The sequence below is a fragment of the Triticum aestivum genome, chromosome 1B, assembly GCF_018294505.1.
Source record: "Triticum aestivum cultivar Chinese Spring chromosome 1B, IWGSC CS RefSeq v2.1, whole genome shotgun sequence".
Classification (NCBI taxonomy): domain Eukaryota; kingdom Viridiplantae; phylum Streptophyta; class Magnoliopsida; order Poales; family Poaceae; genus Triticum; species Triticum aestivum.
The window spans coordinates 181,767,797-181,788,285 of record NC_057795.1 but is presented as its reverse complement, the minus strand read 5'-3'; the positions used below and the strand labels follow the sequence as shown (position 1 = coordinate 181,788,285).

Here is a 20,489-nt window from a genome sequence, read left to right as displayed (position 1 = left end):
AATGGAAACCAAAGAGCTAATATTTGAGTTGTGCACTTAAAATAAAATTTATGTAAGAGCTATGTTTTTTGGGTACCAAGATTTGTTATTTACGTGCGACATTGGCGTGTATGATGAACATGCATGTATTTGAGAGTCTAAATTTGAGGTATGTGGATGTCGGGCACGACATATGAGGGGGTCGTCCGGCTGCGTCCATGGGCATGCTCAAGCGTGTCCACGGACGTATAAGGGGCCGGATTTGCCAAGTGCCACTGTAGATGCTCTTACGAACGTTCTTCTATCTCTACTCTCTAGCATCGTTCTAACTCGTAACACAAGCGAAAGGCGAATCACACTCTTTTTTGCGGACCATTGTTAAATCACACATACTCAAAATGCAACACGATAGAAGGGACGCCCGTGCATACTCCTTCCACATTGTCGGAGGACAATTTTATGTCTGTCATTAGATTCTGCATGCTTTTTGTCGAATGAACTTGTGTCATGTTGTTTGATTTTGATTTCATGTTGTGGAAGTCATTATAGTTCATGAAATGATATTAAAGTAAGCAATCCACATGGAAAATATGACGCCAAGTTTGTCGGCCGGATAGTGGCTCCATATGAGGAATGTGTTTGGAAGAGCAAAGTGCCCTTTTAGTGTCATTTTTTCGAATGTCTAGCTATGAAGAACCAATCTTGGACGTCGAATAGACTCGCAAAGAGAGGCCTCCCACACGAACATGTGTATCCATTCTATGATCAAGAAGAGGAGACGGTCAACCATATAATGCTTGGCTATAACTTTTCACTGACCGATTGGCACGGCGTTTGGAGTGCCCTTGGTGACCAAGTTAGATTTAGTCCAATGACGATGCGCTTGTGGAATGGTGCAGCAGTCGCAGCTTGCCCCATTGTGTTGGGAAACATAGTAGGAAAAAATCGCCCTACAATCACAATTCCAAGAATACTATGAAGATGCATAAGAGCTTTGATCAGATTGTTACCAACTTCGAGTTGTCGTGGAAGTACTACATGAGGTTCCAAAACTTGTGTGCTCGAGGGGCAAAAACCCTCTAGTATATACTCCCTCCGTTCTTAAATATTTGTCTTTTTAGAGATTTCAAATGGACTACTATATACAGATGTATATAAACATATTTTAGAGTGTAGATTCACTCATTTTGCTTTGTATATAGTCACTTATTAAAATCTCTAGAAAGACAAATATTTAGAAATAGAGGGAGTATATGCTGAGGGGAAAGAGAGAGGTGCCACAAGGGGAGGAGGACTCATCCCCCTTGCGCCGGCCCTAGAGGGTGGAGGAGTCTTCCTATGGCTCCAATTCGGCCTCCCCTAGGCCTCCGAAAAGGCTAAGTGGCCGCCACCTTTGTTATTGTGCCCTAGGGCCCAATAACTCTCCACCAGTAGGCATCTCAGTATTTCTTTAGCTCGTTGATATTAAATATATTATAAAAGCCTTTTAATCAATATTAGAACCTTTTATCATTTATTTAACATCCAAACACTCTTGTTTGCTTGATCAGGGGCGCCACTTATGGCTAATTTCTTTGCATGACTCCTCTTGTATTCCCATGAACATCCACATTGATCAATAAAGTGTTGGAAATTCTCAAAAAATGAACATCTTTAGAAACATTTTCTCCTATATACAATTATCGGTAAACCCCGAAACTCTTGGTAACCACGAAAGCTTCCAGTTTCTCTCGAAACTATTTGTAATATTCCCGAAACTATTTCATGAATATTTTCCCATAACTCTTACTCCACTAACACTCAATAGACCATGATTCCCTTAAGCGTGTGACCCTGTAGGTTCGGTAAAACATGGACATGGATGAAAGTCCCTTTCATTCATTGATCAATAGTGAGATCGTGGGCATCCATACACTACTGGGGAAAACCCTAATAGTAGTGCGGGTTTAGTGCCCATTAGTAGCGCGGGTAACCGCGCTACTAATAAGGCGCTACAGCTATTACTTAGCAGTAGCGCGTGCGGCGTGCACTACTGCTAAGACTCATAGCCGCAGCGTTTGTTCTTTCCCGCGCTGCTGCTAATCTAGCTAGTAGCAGCGTGTTTCCTGTCCATCGCTACTAGTATTCTTTTTTCATTTTTTTATTTTGAGTGTATTTATACGCCGTTATACAAATTTTGGTACAATACGAATTATGAGGTTTATATCATTATGTCCATAACAGTGTGTCAAATAAATGCGGATTAGGTTCAAGTGGAGGCAATATGTGGTGCATGTCAAAAGTATACTACTAATCCAAACTTGATCTAGTTTGGACTAGTAGTACTTTCGATGTGCACCACATGTTGCCTCCACTTGAATCTAATCTGCCAGCACAAGCTATGTAATCATCATCATAGTCATTACCACCAACAGTAGTTATTTAATCATCATAGTCATAGTGTAGCACATCATCATCTTCAAACTCATTCTAGCTAGCTAATCACCACCAACACTAGATGCAGTAGCTATCTAATCACCACCAAAACTAGCTAATAATAATCACCATAGTCATTACAACCAACGCTAGCTATGTAATTATCATAGTCATAGTGTAGCACATCATCATCTTCAAACTCATTTCTACCTAGCTAATTAATCACTCATGCTGCTCTCTCTCTCTCTCTCAGGTAAAATAACATAAAACATGTGTAGTACTCCTGCTTCATCAAGTTGGAGCATGCAGATGAACCTGTCTCCTAATCGTGGGCTGCGCTTTTGATTGCTGCCCCCTAGTACTTCTCTGCGATCGTTCACAATTTTGCTCCAGTCTTTCACTATTAAGAATTCCTCGCTATTAGAAATCTTGTATGCACTAAAGTGCATTATAGGATATCTTGGCCGTAAGCTAACAATTCTCATGAGACCTTTAGTCTCGATCCAATGAGGGATACCATTCATCGGGAGTCCCTGTTGAAGAATATCGTATAGTAACATACTTAGCAATGAACTTTAGCTTAAAAAATAATGTATGCAAAAGATGCACTGAGGACAAATAGCAAAAAATATTACCATCTTTCCTAAATAGATGTGATCGTAGTTAAGTACAAACACTATTGGTCGCACGTTTTGAGTACTAAGATTTTCAAGTCCAGGAAAATAATTTGTCTTGACAGTATGAAGATCCTCAAGCCATGAAACATAATGACTTATCTCCTCGCAGTTTAGTTCAGCCCCGGGACAGTAGTAGGTCCTGTCTACCAAGCGCTGGACATGTTTGCTTGATTAGAAATAAGCTGTCAATAGAAATTAGTTGTCAACTATTTTTGAATAAACAATATCAAAGACATAAATATGGTTGAGAAACTCACATCATGGTATAACTAGAGGCGTCTGCACATCGACCTAGATGTCGATATTACCTTCAATATCATCTTCTGGACGAATATCAAAGGTGATAACCATATCAGGCTCAAATGCATAAGTCTTGCATAGTGCTTGCAAGTTTTGCATCCAAAATAGGTGTAGGTGTCTGCGTTGTATAATTTTGCGTGGAAAATACAACCATGCTTGGTCTTCAAGTAAACTCTCTTTACCACCATAGTAGTTTTCATAGGACTGAAACCTATCATATCCAAGAAAAAACTCTTGCATGGCAGGGGATACGCTAGTACAATAGTAAAAAAATTCAAATTATAAGTGGAAGCAAATGAAGCAGATGTCATGCTTAATTACGAAAAAAGACTTGTCATTGTGACTTACTGTATCCACTTCGAAGTTCTCATCCAGCTTGATGCTGAAGCGCCTATCATCATCTAGGAAGATTCTGTCGCACAGGCCGCGCTCGTCTTCGCAGTATTTGCAAATACCGAAAACCTTTCGTCGTCAGACATTTCCTATGTTCATAGTTGAAACATTAATTGAAAATCAATCGAAGACAACTACCAGGATACTCAACACACAAATCTGGGGCACTCGATATTTCCTACATATTCTGGCACAAGTCATGCAAAAATTCACGAAAAAATCCAGCATGACCTTTGCTAAAATAGGACATATCGAGCGTCTGAAATTTGCCAGAACGGAAATAATCTACACTCCGGCAAAACATAGGCCACTCGGAGGTGTAACCTGCAAACATGACCGGCCACTTGGGCAAGCACATATCCTATTTGAGCAACACAAGATATACATATCAAAATATCTTATAGGACTCATATTGACATGAGCATTCAATAAGCAAAATCAAATCATAAAATAAATAAGTATTCAAATTAGCATGCATTCAATAAGCAAAAGTAAATCATCTCTTGCATCCGTACATCGTTGAATATTATCACTAATACATCCTAATAGTATCATACATATAACATCACTAATACAACAAAAACCCTAGTGAATGATGGGTATCGGCGCGGGCGATGGACACCCAAAGATAAGGAACCATCACAGGATCATAGCTCTGGTGAGATCCCTAGAGAACCTGCCAGGTATTGGAGAACTTGTGCTCCAGCGCAAACAAGTAGCGACGGGCGTGCACGTCCTCCTCGCTGACACGGTGACGTACCACCTCCGCGGGGTCCTCAAGCCTCTTGACCGTCATTGGCCCACGCGACCGCCACCAAAGAAGGTTTGGGTCAACAACGGGCTGACTCCTCACCAAGCTGTGCCCCCCGGTAGGTAGCGCCTCCCAGTACCAGCCCGGCGGAGCCCAGTCCCGGGCATGGCCCATCTGGTCAAGCAGGCGTCCTCCACCGAGTCAACGACGAGGATGCGGGATAGGCATCGTCGATGTCGATGCGGGAAAAATTGCTTTAACTAAAAAAATAACAACAAATGTGATATCTTGAACTAGTTCTATTAATTCAACTAGTTCTTACTAAAAATAAACTTACTATAAATAAAAATAAACTAGTACCTAACTAGTATCTAGTTCTTACTAACTAATTAGTACCTAGGAACTACTGCCCTAATTACCATCTAATTTGATGAACCTAGGGGTGGAAAGTGGTAGCGGATATTCCAATTATCCAACTTAAAAGTGAAATAAGTGGTCAGATTTTACTCGCTTTATGATTAATCTTAGAAATTTGATTCGTTTCCACGCTTACATGAACCCTAACTAATTTGAGCCCCATCCGCATCCGATAACATCCGCATCCGATTCGTTTCCACCCTTACATGAATCCTAACTAATTTGATTCAACTAAAATTTGAAGAACCTTAGGCAGAGGTAGGGGAGAGGGAGGAGCAGGCGCGCTCACCTCGGGTGCCTGCGGCAGGGAGGGGCAGACGACGTCAAGGTCGGGGTCGGGGCTCGGGCGCGCGGCAGAGGGCGGCGTCGAGGTCGGGGTCAGGGGCGGCGTCGAGGTCGGGGGCGAGGGTGGCGTCGAATCCGGGGTCAGGGGCGGCGTCGAGGGTGTGCGGAGAGCACGCGGCGGTCGACGGCCGACGGGGCGGCGAGAGCGGAGGATTTGGATTTGGGGGAAGTGGCCGTGGGGAAGAACGAACCCCATGGTTAAGTCAGAAGTAGCAGTAGCGCGTTCCAGAAAGCGCGCTTGTCGGTGTCAAAATCGGCGGATCTCGGGTAGGGGGTCCCGAACTGTGCGTCTAGGCGGATGGTAACAGGAGACAAGGGACAGGATGTTTTACCTAGGTTCGGGCCCTCTTGATGGAGGTAAAACCCTACGTCCTGCTTAATTAATATTGATGATGTGGGTTACAAGAGTGGATCTACCACGAGATCAAGGAGACTAAACCCTAGAAGCTAGCCTATGGTATGATTGTTGTTCGTCCTATGGACTAAAGCCATCCGGTTTATATAGACACCGGAGAGGGCTAGGGTTACACAAAGTCGGTTACAATGGTAGGAGATCTACATATCCGTATCGCCAAGCTTGCCTTCCACGCCAAGGAAAGTCCCATCCGGGCACGGGATGAAGTCTTCAATCTTCTATCTTCATAGTCTTGGAGTCCGGCCGATGATGATAGTTCGGCTATCCGGACACCCCCTAATCCGGGACTCCCTCAGTAGCCCCCGAACAGGGCTTCAGCGACGTCGAGTCCGGCGCGTATATTGTATTCGGCGTTGCAAGGCGGGTTCTCCTTCAAACTTCATGTTCCTGTCGAATAGTGTCCGGCTTCCTTATAAATGTTGCGCTCCTTGGCTTCTACGCCCAATAATGGCCTTCTTCCACGTGTCGTATGAATGCGAAAAGCTAGGGTATTTTTACCTTTTACCCCCTAGCCGTGCGAATGAGCCGCCTATAAGAGAGGCGAGGATCTAGATCCAGCTCACACCATCCTCCATCCGCAAGTTCTCATCGAAGCGCCTCTGACAAAAATCCATTCCATCATGGATAGTCGACGCGGCTCCTCCTCTCGCGCTCCCAGCCCTAAGCCAGGAGATTGGGGGAGATGCTCAGTTCCACACAGCGAGCTAGTGGCGCTCCAAACCGAGGGATATCTTCCCCCAGCTTTCATGGTTCCGGTTCGAGCCGGACTGGCCACCTACAAGGGTGAAAGCAGGCAGAGAGCATCCCCAACCCTTCCAAAGGAGAGCGGGTATGCTTCGTCCCTTATCTAATAAGGGGACTCGGATTTCCCATACACCCGTTTCTCCGGGGGCTCCTGAAGTTCTACGGACTCCAGCTTCACCACCTCACACCTGCCTCCATTTTGCACATCGCGGGCTTTGTAGCTCTTTGCGAGCTGTTCCTGGGCATCGAGCCCCATTTTGCTCTATGGAAGAGATTGTTTTGCCTCGTACCCCGTTCCTATGAGGGGTCAATATATTAAGTGGGCGGAGCCGAAATATGGCGCATCGCTGGGACCGGATATCTATCCGGCACCCCGAAGAAGGCGTCCGAAGACTGGCCTTCAGAATGGTTCTACATGGAGGACGCCCCTCTGCCGGATCCAGTTCGGATCGGCCTCTCGGAGTTCAGCAATGATCCCTTGAAGAAACGCCTGAGTTGGCACCCGCGGAGCCCTCAACGGGAGGAGGATGGGAGCGTCCATTATCTGATGGGCCGGATTAGGTTACTGGCCCACTCCGGATTGACCATGATTGGAATCATGGCCACGTGCATTATGCGAGGGGTGCAACCACTCCAATATAGGGGCCACCCTATGTGGGATTTCAACGGGGAAGACGACGCCACCCGTCATGGCCGCAGAGGGCCGAGCTCGGCAACCGATCTGGCAAAGATCCTGTCCGGCTTGTACAAGGGGGAGGAGGAGGACTTTCTCCGCACGAATCCATTGAACGGATTCTCCATGAATAACCCTCGGAGCTGGGTAAGCAGACGCTTATCTACCCGATCCATACTTCCAAAGTCAAGTATCTTACTTTGTGATTTCGACGTAGGAGCTGCGCCGGGACATGGAGGGCATACGAAGCCTAACTCCACAGCCTGAGGATCCAAAACGATCCCTTGATCCGACCTCTGAAGAGGATCCGGACATAAAGGTGGAGCTGATCGACGGGGTGTTCCACCAACTTAGCATGGACAATGCCCTAGTCGCCATTACGGCTGACTACCCCGGTTTGTTTCCAGCCTCCCAGGTGACTACGACCGAGGTCTTGACACCATCATTTGATCCGTGCTCAATTCTGACCATCCTATACTGATGGTGCATCGCAGGAGGCGCCTTTAAGGCGGGAAGCCGAACCTGCGGCGGCTGACCAGCAAGGGTCAGTTCGGCCCAGCAGGCGGAAGAGGAGTGCGACGCGAATTGAAACGTCGCTGCAACGGTACGGCGCACCGTTGTTTTTAAGGGAAGGATCCCTATATTAATGCTCATAACTTTTTCCAGGAGAAAGAGCGCTCGCCGGACAGTGTCCGGAGAGGTTGCCAATCAAGCCTCCGCCAGCCATGCTCCATCGCGTGGTCCGGAAGTGGAGGCGAACACAAGGCAAGAGCCGGATGCTCCTCCGACGGAGGATGCCGACAGGCTGTCCGCCACCCGGTCCGAGGTGAAAAGCGCCATGAATCACAGGCGTCGCCGGACAGTTCTTCATGACACGTGTTTCTCCCCGGAGGCGTTGAATGCCTTTGATGCGGGAAACGTGCACCTCCGTGCTGCTCAAGATGGTTTAACCAGAGCCACGGAGCAGTATGTGAAGGACATACGGGTAAGTAAATTTAATAGTTATATATGCTAGTAGCCCCCGAGACTTAAAATAGTTAAAATAACTGATTTAGGGATCATTTATTATGCAGGATGTTACGGAGAAGAATACCCACCTGTCCCAGGAGCTCCAAGAGTGCAAGGCCCAACTTGAGGCCGCACTAGCCACCATAGGGGAGCCACAGAGACCCCCGCCGGTAATACGTACTTCAAAAAGATAAGTAGTTAACGAAGTGTGGCGTGTACGTAAATCTGACAATAATATTGCAGAGGGCGCCGGACTAGATTCGGACAAGCAACAGCTACTGCGTCAGCTAAAGGCCGGCGAGAGGGTGCTTATGAAGGTGCAGCAGGAAAGAAACAAGCTCCAAGATGCCCACACCCAGCTAGGAGAAGAGCTGAAAGGTGTTCGGGCCCAGCTGTCTGGCTCCGTGAAGGAGAGTCAGCGGCTTCGTCGCGGCATTTATAGTAAGTGCTTGAGCAAATTCCTTTGAAAAGAAGAATTCTGCGAGGAAGTCGATTGACAGAAATGTGTCTTTAGGTGTGCTCACAGGTTGCCCTGCGGAGGAAATGCCTGGTTCAACGGGTGACCAACTTCCCGAGCTGGTGCAACTGCTCGAACGTGTTCGGCAGGCGATGAGTGGCGTCGTTCAGGCTTTATGGCCATCCATCTCCCTACCCGAGGGCCTTGGAGGGCTTGCTGAGAAGCTTCAGGGAGCACGGCGATGCCTCCGTCTGTGGAAGATATCGGCCTGCTGTCAGGGCGCCAGGGAGGCCTGGGCCATGGTGAAGACACGGTACCCGAAGGCCGACCCAAACCACATGGCCGAGGTCGGACCTGCGGGGCCTGATGGGAAGGAGATCCATGTGAGCTTGATGTACGGCCAAGTAGAACTGGCCGCGAAATATTCCCAACAGGACTATAAATTAGACAGCCTGTTAGATGGGATTGAAGAGGAGTACAATCAGTCAGTTTGACGATGTAATTTGAAATGACATGTAAAATGCCTTCTAGTCGGATTGTAGATCGTTTGTCTTTGCGGACCTTTTCGCTTCAACCTCGGGACCCAACAGTCCGGAGTGTGTCCGAATACCCTTACGGTTATAGAAGAACCGGGGCATGCGTGGAGACAAGGTGTCGGGGTCATAATTGCTTTATCAGACAAGTGCCCAACTAGCTATGTTATATTACATGGTTAGTAAGAAACATCTTCCAGGGAGAATAGTTCTGTTAAGGGTTCCTTTCCCTGGGAGGCATGCCCTAAAGTGCATGTCCGGACTGCGAAAATAGCAGAAAAAGCATATGGGGGCAAATAAATAAGTAAGTAATAAATCATCTTTCAAGTCACCGACCGAATATTCTCTTAAGAACGCTAGCTTTCGGCTTCACCCAGTCTGAGGTACACATCCGGCTGACCCGGCAGTAACAATCGCAGAGGTGCTCCCTTTACCTCCTAGCCGAACAATCGGGAACGTAGGGGTAAGCACAGGAGCCAGGCAACCCAGCTTGGCCAAAACTTAAGTCATATTGATGCATATAATGGTGAATAAAAGGTACATGCGGAAGTATGACACATGTGTTGGGCATGAAGCCCGTATAATTAAGCTTCTGTTAAAGAAGCCCCCAGGTATAATGAGTGCTTAGGAGCACATCAAGTGTGTGCGAATAATGCGCAAATCAGCCTATCCAAGGTATTGGAAAAAAAGTGGGAAGAAGGAGGGGGACAAGAGACAGTGAAAATGTAAAAAGGTGGACGGAGGAGTGAGGCGAACTCTGAGTCCGGCGTTAGGCGTAGAATCTTCGGAGACGGGCTGCGTTCCATGGGTTCGGCTCGAGTCGGTTGTCAGATGCGTTGCGTAGACGGTATGCTCCGCCCGTTAGGACTTGGTCGTTGATGAAGGGACCTTCCCATTTGGGCTTAATTTTGTCCTTTTTCTTGTCCGGCAGGCGTAGAACAAGTTCGCCAACATTGTAAGCCTTGGCCCGTACTTCTCTGCTTTGATATCTTCGAGCCTGCTGTCGATAAAATGCGGAACGAGCTTTTGTCACGTCCCGCTCCTCCTCTAAGGCGTCCAAACTGTCCTGCCGATCCAGCTCGGCTTCTCTTTCTTCGTACATGCGCACGCGAGGTGAGTCATGAATTATATCGCAGGGCAGAACTGCCTCTGCGCCGTACACCATAAAAAATGGTGTGAATCCAGTAGTTCGGTTTGGCGTGGTCCGCAGCCCCCAGAGTATGGAGTCGAGCTCCTCTACCCAGTGCTTATTAGATTCCTTGAGGGACCGCACTAGTCTGGGTTTGATGCCGCTCATGATTAGACCATTTGCTCGCTCGACTTGATCGTTAGTTTGGGGGTGATAGACTGAAGCATAGTCGAGCTTGATGCCCATATTTTTGCACCAGAGTTTAACCTCGTCGGTCGTGGAATTCGTGCCGTTGTCAGTGATGATGTTGTGGGGGACGCCAAAACGGTGTACTACCCCGGATATAAAATTTATCACAGGTCCAGATTCTGCCGTTTTAACCGGCTTGGCTTCAATCCATTTGGTGAATTTGTCCACCATGACCAATAAGTATTTGTGCTTGTGGGTTCCCCCTTTAAGGGGTCCAACCATGTCAAGCCCCCAGACCGCGAACGGCCAGGTGATGGGTATAGTTTTGAGGGCAGTGGGTGGCATGTGGCTCTGATTAGCAAAGAGCTGGCAACCGACGCATCGTTGGACTAAGTCCTGAGCATCTGCCCGGGCTGTCGGCCAATAAAATCCTATACGGAAGGCCTTGCCTACAAGGGCCCGGGCTGCAGCGTGGTGCCCGCCGAGTCCGGCGTGAATTTCAGCCAGGAGATTACGCCCTTCCTCTTCGGAGATACACCTTTAAAGGACTCCGGTTGTGCTTTTCTTATAAAGTTCTCCCTCATGGACCTTGTAGGCTTTAGATCGCCGAACTATGCAGCGGGCCTCATTTTGGTCTTCGGGAAGTTCCTGCCTAATTAAGTAGGCTAGGAATGGTTCCGTCCACGGGGCAATTACTGCCATTATTTCATGGGCTGAAGGTGTTATTTCATTTGCTGAGCCGCCGATTGTGTCAGAATTGTCTGAGTTAGGTGCTGCAGCTGTCTCCGGATTGTTATTTCCGGACTCCTCTTCCCATAATACGGATGGCTTGAAGAGCCGTTCCAGGAAGATGTTTGGAGGGACGGCCTCGCGTTTTGCGCCGATGTGTGCTAACACGTCTGCTGCCTGGTTATTATCCCGGGCTACATGGTGGAATTCGAGTCCTTCAAACCGAGCTGGCATTTTTAGGACGGCATTGCGGTAAGCTGCCATTTTCGGATCTTTGGCGTCAAAGTCTCCATTTACTTGGGATATTGCGAGGTTTGAATCCCTGCGCACCTTTAGGCGTTGAATGGCCATGGAGATTGCCATCCGGAGGCCGTGTAGGAGGGCCTCGTATTCGGCTGCGTTGTTGGAGTCCATGTACATTATTTGAAGTACATATTGGACTGTGTCTCCAGTTGGGGACGTCAAGACGACGCCAGCCCCCAAGCCGGCCAACATTTTGGATCCGTCAAAATGCATGATCCAATTGGAGTACGCGCCGTACTCTTTAGGGAGTTCGGCTTCGGTCCATTCGGCGACGAAGTCAGCCAGAACTTGCGATTTTATAGCTCGCCGTAGTTTGTAGGTTATGTCAAATGGTAAGAGCTCAATGGCCCATTTTGCAATCCTGCCCGTTGCGTCGCGATTGTTTATAATATCGTTGAGAGGTACTTCGGAGGCCACCGTTACGGAACACTCTTGAAAGTAGTGTCGCAGCTTCCGGGATGCCATGAACACCGCATACGCTATCTTTTGATAATGTGGGTACCGGGACTTGCATGGAGTTAAGACAGTGGATACGTAGTACACTGGTTTTTGAAGAGGGAATCTGTGCCCTTCTGTTTCTCGTTCGACGACGAGTACCGCGCTGACAACTTGATGTGTTGCTGCGATATATAATAACATAGGTTCGCCCAGGTTGGGCGCGGCCAGGACCGGATTTGTTGCCAGTATGGCCTTGATTTCTTTGAGTCCGGCCATGGCGGCATCCGTCCATTCGAAGTATTCGGTGCGCCGGAGGAGGCGATAGAGGGGCAGAGCCTTTTCTCCCAAACGGGAGATGAAGCGGCTTAGAGCCGCTACACACCCAGTTAGTTTTTGTATTTGCTTGAGGTCTTTTGGGATATCCAATTGTGACAGAGCTCGGATCTTGGCTGGGTTTGCTTCAATTCCTCTACCGGATACAATGAAGCCCAAAAGCTTTCCGGCTGGTACTCCGAAGACACATTTTTCTGGGTTGAGCTTAATGTCATATGCTCGGAGGTTGTCAAATGTCACCCTCAAGTCGTCTACTAGAGTTTCGACGTGTTTGGTCTTGACGACCACATCGTCTATGTATGCCTCTACTGTTTTGCCTATCTGGGTAGTCAGACATGTCTGAATCATGCGCTGATATGTTGCACCGGCGTTTTTGAGTCCGAAGAGCATTGTGTTGAAGCAGAATGACCCATATGGAGTAATGAATGCCGTTGCGGCCTGGTCTTTTTCTGCCATCTTGATTTTATGGTATCCAGAGTATGCGTCGAGGAAGCACAATGAATCATGCCCTGTGGTAGCATCGATGATTTGGTCGATGCGAGGGAGAGGGAAAGGGTCCTTTGGACAGGCCTTGTTAAGGTCTTTGAAATCGACGCAAAGACGCCATGATTTGTCCTTTTTTGGTACCATTACTAGGTTGGCTAGCCAGTCCGGATGTTTGATATCTCTGATGAATCCGGCTTCTAAGAGCTTGGCTAGCTCCTCTCCCATTGCATGTCTTTTGGGTTCGGAAAATCGCCGAAGAGCTTGTTTGACTGGCTTGAATCCTTTTAGGATATTTAGGCTGTGCTCTGCCAGTCTGCGTGGGATTCCTGGCATGTTTGAAGGGTGCCAGGCAAAAATATCCCAATTTTCCCGGAGGAATTCTCGTAGTGCGGCTTCTACATCAGGATTTAATTGTGCCCCAATGGATGCCGTCTTTGTGGGGTCCGTTGGATGGACCTGAAATTTGACTATTTCGTCTGCTGGTTTGAAAGAGGTGGACTTGGACCTCTTGTCGAGTATCACATCGTCCCTATCCACCGTGGAGCGCAGCGCAGTTAGTTCCTCTGCCGCTAGGGCTTCGGATATGCCTCTAGGGCGAGTGCGGCTATCTTATTTTCGGCGTGTAGTGCTGTATCTGGATCACTGGCGAGAGTAATTATTCCATTGGGTCTGGGCATTTTGAGCTTCATGTACCCGTAATGGGGTATAGCTTGGAAGATTGTGAATGCCTCTCGCCCTAACAAGGCGTGATATCCGCTGCCGAATGGGGCCACTTGGAACGTGACCTCTTCGGACCTGTAATTGTCCGGCGAGCCGAACACTACATCTAGTGTTATTTTTCCTGTGCAGCGTACTTCTCGACTAGGGATTATTCCCCTGAAGGTTGTGCTGCTCCGCTCGATGCGGCTCCAGTCAATTTCCATTTTTTGAAGAGTTTCTTCGTAGATGAGGTTTAATCCGCTGCCGCCATCCATGAGTACCTTGGTAAGACGAAAGCCGTCCACTGTCGGACTGAGGACCAATGCGGCTGGTGCTCTAGCTGTTCGGAATTTAGGTTCGTCGCTGGCATTGAAGGTGATAGTCGTGTCACTCCATGGATTTGTTGTTGCTACTTGGTAGACTTCGGCGAGGCTGCAGATTGTTCGTTTCCGCATGTTGTTTGATGCGAAAGTCTCGAAGACTGTTAATACCGTATTGGTGTTGCTGGGCTGGTTGCCCGGGGCTAAAAAGCCTTCGCCACTTTTGGCCACCTGCCGTAATATCCAACATGCTCGAAGGCTATGTGTTGGAGTGGCGCCCTCCGTACTGTGGATTTTGCAGGGTCCGTTGAGCCATCCCTCCAGTACGGCTCCGTACCCTTTAGGGGTTTTTTACTTTTTGGTTTTTAACCCAGGTGCTTGAGTATGACACACCCTTTTATTTTGAACTGGGGTTGTATTCAGGGTCGGATTGTCCCAAAACCTAGTTTCGGTTTTCCAGGCACTCTCCATCGCGCAGTATTTTTGTACAATGGTCGCTAGGTCGACGAAGCGTGTAACTTCGCGATGACTGATGGCGTTTATGATTCCCTTGTCCGTGCAATTGTTGCAGAAGATTGAAATCGGGCTGTTGCCGTATTTGAGATAGATCGCTTATATTTGGGTGGGCGGGTGGAATCAAGTTCGGAACCCCGCCCGATCTGAGGCTCAAAGGCCAAGAAGCTTCCGGATTCGGAAGCTTGGTTTGCTGGACGCTTTCCAACAAATCTGGTCCGATGCCTGACTTTAGGTTCAGTATTTGATTAGCGTCCGTCCCTCCGCGGGAATCCGGCATGGAGGGATCGGGAATCCGGACATAGTTGGTTTTTAACATAGAAGAAGAGTCGCCGCATTGTTTCTCTACCACAACAACATGGTGGGTAACCTGGGGAGAGTTAATTTCTCTCAGATCGGTTTTAAGCCCAATCTGATCGTAGTCGGTAGCGACTCCCAGGGCGACGATGCGATCCAAGAGCTCGTTTACGGAGGAGAGCTCAATCGGATCTAGCTGCTCGGCGAATTCCGAGCTGACGTGAAGATCGCTTTTAATGACTTGAGAGGTCATTGTCGGAGCGGTGGCCGAACAGGCGGTCATAAAAAAACCGCCTAGCCAGATAGTCTGGCCAGCGGCCAAAGCTCCCTTGACGACGGTGCCATCTTTAAAGACGGAAAAAGGCATCCTTCCTGATGGTGACGGCACAGAGGAACTCTCAATGAAAGCACCAATGTCGGTGTCAAAACCGGCGGATCTCGGGTAGGGGGTCCCGAACTGTGCGTCTAGGCGGATGGTAACAGGAGACAAGGGACACGATGTTTTACCCAGGTTCGGGCCCTCTTGATGGAGGTAAAACCCTACGTCCTGCTTGATTAATATTGATGATGTGGGTTACAAGAGTGGATCTACCACGAGATCAAGGAGGCTAAACCCTAGAAGCTAGCCTATGGTATGATTGTTGTTCGTCCTATGGACTAAAGCCATCCGGTTTATATAGACACCGGAGAGGGCTAGGGTTACACAAAGTCGGTTACAATGGTAGGAGATCTACATATCCGTATCGCCAAGCTTGCCTTCCACGCCAAGGAAAGTCCCATCCGGACACGGGATGAAGTCTTCAATCTTCTATCTTCATAGTCTTGGAGTCCGGCCGATGATGATAGTTTGGCTATCCGGACACCCCCTAATCCGGGACTCCCTCAGCGCTACTACTAAGTTAGCTACAACGCGTTCCGCAATACGCGCTACTACTACTCCTTTCTCTTTTTCCCCCTTTTCATTTATTTTTCTTTACATTTTATTTTTTTCCTTTCACCTTCTTCTATTTCTTTCATTTTCATTTACTTTTCTATTTGCTTTCCATTTAATTTTATATCCTTTAGCAGTAGCGCCTTTCAAGGTAAACGCACTGCTGCAAAGGAAGTAGCGGTAGCGCGGTTCGATATGTGTAGCCTATCGGCTAAGCCGTGGGAATTTTAGTAGTAGCGTGTTTAACATCAGGCGCGCTACTGCTAGAACTTTATCTGTAGCGACGTTTACCCAAGTGCGCTGTTGCTACTTAGCACGCGTGCTCTTTTGACCCGCGCTGCTGCTAAAGTTCTGTGTATAAGATTTTCCCTAGTAGTGATATTTCTTAGAGAAAAATGTACATCCATATTGATCCCTATGAATACACGAATGATACTCGAGTGAACCTTTGGTTATCATATGATATTCTCTTTGCTTTGCGATACTTTAAAACCTCTGAGGGGAGATATATCGGTACCCGCAAGAGTAATTCTCGTGCTCATTATATCGTTCTCCTCATTGCGGTTCCGTTCTTCTTTCTCGTTTTACATGTTCCGGCATCCTCGTGACTAAGTCACCTGTGTCTGGCTAGACGATGATGGATGCCGTCACACTGAGAGGGCCCTAAGAATATCACTCCATCGTCGGGGGAGCAAATCCCACTCTTGAGCTATCTAGCCCTTTCACATTTTCCGATGAGCATAAAAGTTACCGTTATGAGCACCGTGTTACAGATGACATTTGATCAACCCCAAAGTCTGTCATCTCGTATGAAGTGACTACAATACTCTCATGGTGTAAGGAACTAAAGCATACGTTAACTCTCCATGTTATATCAATAGACTTGTGACGATTACATCTTGAAGTATAACGAACAAGTTGGGTCAATTCAATATGACCGTTCTTCTAATATCATACTCGCAATATTGTTTTAGGATTATCGTTACATTTAACAAAATATCCAACATCCGGAAAACATGATCAACATACAACACTTGAGCTAGTCCTAGAGGCAAGACTAGCAATTAGGTTTTACCGTTTATCATTCCACACGTGCTTATAAGTTTTCCTCCGAATCACATATTCCAAAATCATAACAGTTATAACATAGAATATAAACTCTTTTATAAACATGGAGATAAATAATGGGTACACATATGGGCAAATCTTCCTTAAGAAATAAAACCAGAAAACTTACATAGAAATGCACTACCCATTTACCCATGAATAAGTTTAAAAAAAATCCCTAGACATCAATATTTATGAAAATTCCTTACGAATGCCCCGTCGTTAACTCTTTGATATTTATCCCTAATAAAATGTGAAATTAAAACACTACATATATTTTCAACATCCACAACCTAAATTTGGTATTATAAAACGTAGTCTATTAGCTCGACTCCTCATGTGATCCAACACTCATAAGAGCATCTACAATCGGGCTTAGCAAATCTACTCCCCCCTCTAAACGCTCGCGAATACACTCCTTATTTTTCCGTCCATGCAACCATACTTCTCATTTACCTTATATGTCCGGTGCTACTCACGATAGAGTTGTTGGATTTCCCCGAAGAGGAAGGTGATGTAGCATAGCAGCAGCAAGTATTTTCCTCAGTTAAGAACCAAGGTTTTTCGAACTAGAAGGAGGCACCAAGCTAACAACGTTAGTAGTACCTGTACACAAACAAGTAAATTTCTTGCACTCAACAAAGGATAGGGGGTTGTCAATCCCCTTGTTCTTGGTAGTTATAAGATTAAAATCAACTAGTGATAGGGCAAAGCGGCAAGAAAGTAAAATAGAAAATTGAGCAATTGTAGGAGTTTTTGTATTGATGGAAAATAGACCCGAGGGGTATAGGTTCATTAGTGGCATCTCTCTCGAAAGCTCGTAGTGACAAGGTAGACAAATTATTGTTAGACATTTGACGGAATAGCGCAAATTATAATTATGATCATTCATGCAAAAATAATATACGTAGATGTTTCTGGTAGATACAATATGCAAAAATAAAAACATGCAAAAGAACATGAACTAACACCGGGCACTAAATTAATAGGCTAGTCTAGAAAAATAATATAAAATAACATAAAAACATACAAAGGTGATAATATAATAACATTTAATAATAAAAAATTATACATATATTTGAGACGTATAATCCGGTGACTTGCATGTGATTGATGGAGATGGAAAGAGAGAAAAAGAGAATAAATAAAAAAAAGAAAGTGGTGGGCCACATCCTACGTGATAGACTGGCTGGACGCATCCGCCAGCCCACATATTCTCTCTACATTATTCTCAATATGAGGATTCGAGGACTGCTTAAATGCATAGGGATAATATAAGAGTCCTGTTAGGTCATTTTTTTTTCCTTCTCTCTTTCGTGTGCTCATTGGTCCATGAACGTTTAACGATTTGAGATGGCCCCTGGAAGTCCCAAATCGAACCACTCAAATACTACATGAGCACATAACAGTCCGCACACCTCGTGTCTCTTTCCTCGCGCGGCATGATTTTCTTGGGAACATCTAGAAAGCTTGGCCACTCCTGGAATTGTGCTAAATGCTGCTCTCATGACAGGCATACATCTATCTATATGGTATAGTACGAGTAGATACAATAATAAGAAATTTATTCGATGCCTGCGAAGGGTCATCTAAGTCGAAAGTGACAATTATGGGAAATGCAAAGGGGCCATCTAGCGAGCTAACCAGCGCAAAGGTGACAAGGACGTGGAGACGGTAAAATACAGCAATACTACTCTTGTGTCGTGCAGACGTGTTAGTATTCACTGTGATCTTTCTGCCGGCAAGTTGTATCTACCAGAAACATCTACGTAAATTCCCTGGGCAGCCCCTTCGGAATCTCCAAGGGCAGGGATAAGGATGGAGTAATGAGACCCAAAGTAGGGGTCAAAGGCCACCTTTTGCCTTGTAACGCAAATACAGAAATCATATACTGTAATATATACTATAGAAAATATCTTATTTGGTGAGGGAACTGACGTGTGTTGCGTTGTAATCTTAAATCTAGGCTTGGAGTGAAATAGTCCAAGTCACAAATGCTTCGACGACGCAGTCACCGTCCGTTCATCGTTAGAAAATTGTGGATCCAGCTGGTGGGTTGCAACTTTTGTCCCCGTGTGAGGCGTGAACGGGCGCCTACCGGGTGCATCTCTCGTGTGCTTAAACACGGATTATGTTTGTTACTGTATGCTTTTGGAGCGGCATCCTACATTGCTGCAACAAAGATCCGAGATCCCCTTCTAGATGCTCATCCAAGATCCGAAACATCGCCGTCGCCCTCAGCCCACGGGCCCCGATTGCCCGCTGCGCCTTTCCGGTGTGCCGATAGCCCGATACCATCAACGGTTTCACGGCCACCATCACCGTCCGGCAGTAAAAGCACCCCACGCAACGGTCACTCAGTGAGTATCACGTAACGGAAACCCGCGCCTTCCCACCGGATCCCCTCCACGTGTCCACGCGGCGTCCTTATCCACTCCTCCCCCGCTCCGCTCCTCCCCGTTATAAATTCCCCACCACCCCGAGCACCATAGCCACAGCTTTTTCATACACCCACCGTCTCGCATTTCACAGCTTCATTTACAAGTCTCGCCGTCTCATCCCTCACCCAAGCAGAGCACCCAGCACCCAGCAGAAGCTTTCGAGCGAAGCGAAGCGTACCGACCGAGCTAACCGATGGCCATGGCATCGACCGCGTCCGCCGTCTCCTTCTCCGCCCGCCCCTCCACGGTCCGGCCACGCGCCGCCTCCGCCGGGGCCGGGCGGGTTCCCGCGGGGACACCCCAGGGAGGCAAGTGGTGGGCGCCGCTGGTCGGCTGGTCCGGGAAGGCCGACTACATCGAGGCCGCGCCGCCGGTGGTGGCCGAGGAGGAGAAGCCCGGGAGGTCCTTCGTGGGCGGCCTGACGGAGGAGAAGGCGCGGCAGCTGCGGGCCCGGATGTCGGAGACGGAGAGCTTCCACGACGCCATGTACCACTCCGCCATCGCCTCCCGCCTCGCCCGCTCCTCCTAGGAGAGATCCGGCCGCCAACCAACCATCTCGCCGACGCGAAGCCGCTGTACATAGTGTTTCCTCTCTGGATCTCCCCGTGGTTGTTGTGGGGAGTCCTTGATGTTCTAGTCATGGAGGGAGGAGTGGTCAGAGGAGAGGAAGGAGGGGATCTAGTTTTAGGGTTTGCCCCTTCCCGTCGTCTCCGGCCACCGCGATGCTCCCCGGTCTAGTTTTGCTTTTGTACTGTAATTAGAGTACAAGCTCAGAATCAGATGTTTCAGAATCAGATGTTTCGATTCTATTCCGTCTCTTGTTGCCACATTGGAGATCTGCAGTTACATTTGCCAGATCTGCCGTCGTACATCTGAATTTCTGTTGGTTCTGGATCTGGATATCAGTTAGCTCTGAACCTATCCAAGCCGAAAGTAGACTCATCGGTCTCCTACTGGCCGAAGTGGGCCGAAGAGCTGTTTTCGGCTTTGCTCTGGCTGAAGACCACTCTTTGGTCATCTTTTGGCCGAAGAGCGCCTGGCCGGTGATCGTAGCGTACATATGATGCATTAGACTAATGCATCATCTTTTGGCCGAAGAGCGCCTGGCCGGTGATCGTAGCATACATATGATGCATTAGACTAATGCATCGAAGGGCTGATCGGTATTGCATGCGGTTTGTACGTGGCTAATGCATGCATCAGGACCGAGATAGCAATGCATGCATCGGAACTTGGTGCATACGTACTAGCACACACGCATGCCGCCAACATGCGCACATGTATTGGCCGAGAAGTACTGGCATACGAGTACAGTATACGTACATGATATAGTCCAGCCGGCAAGCACGCGTATGTATATGAATACGTGCACACAACCAGCCGGCGAGCTGCCCACGTACTAAACACATGCATCGGCATCAAATCTCGGTGTGGCTAACGTGTGTGCACACGTTCAGGTCGTCCGTG

The 20,489-nt window shown here is 47.6% G+C and overlaps 1 protein-coding gene across 1 annotated transcript; it reads left to right on the top strand.

Annotated features, from left to right (window-relative positions):
- The first annotated feature begins 19,065 nt into the window (after positions 1 to 19,065).
- Positions 19,066 to 19,834, top strand: LOC123089228 (uncharacterized). Its single transcript, XM_044510954.1, has one exon. The coding sequence runs from the start codon at positions 19,216 to 19,218 to the stop codon at positions 19,549 to 19,551; it is 336 nt and encodes a 111-aa protein (XP_044366889.1). The 5' UTR covers positions 19,066 to 19,215; the 3' UTR covers positions 19,552 to 19,834.
- The last annotated feature ends 655 nt before the right edge of the window (positions 19,835 to 20,489 follow it).

Coding starts and splice junctions, on each gene's coding strand:
- LOC123089228 (XM_044510954.1), top strand. CDS start 19,216: ATGGCCATGGCATCGACCGCGTCCGCCGTCTCCTTCTCCGCCCGCCCC.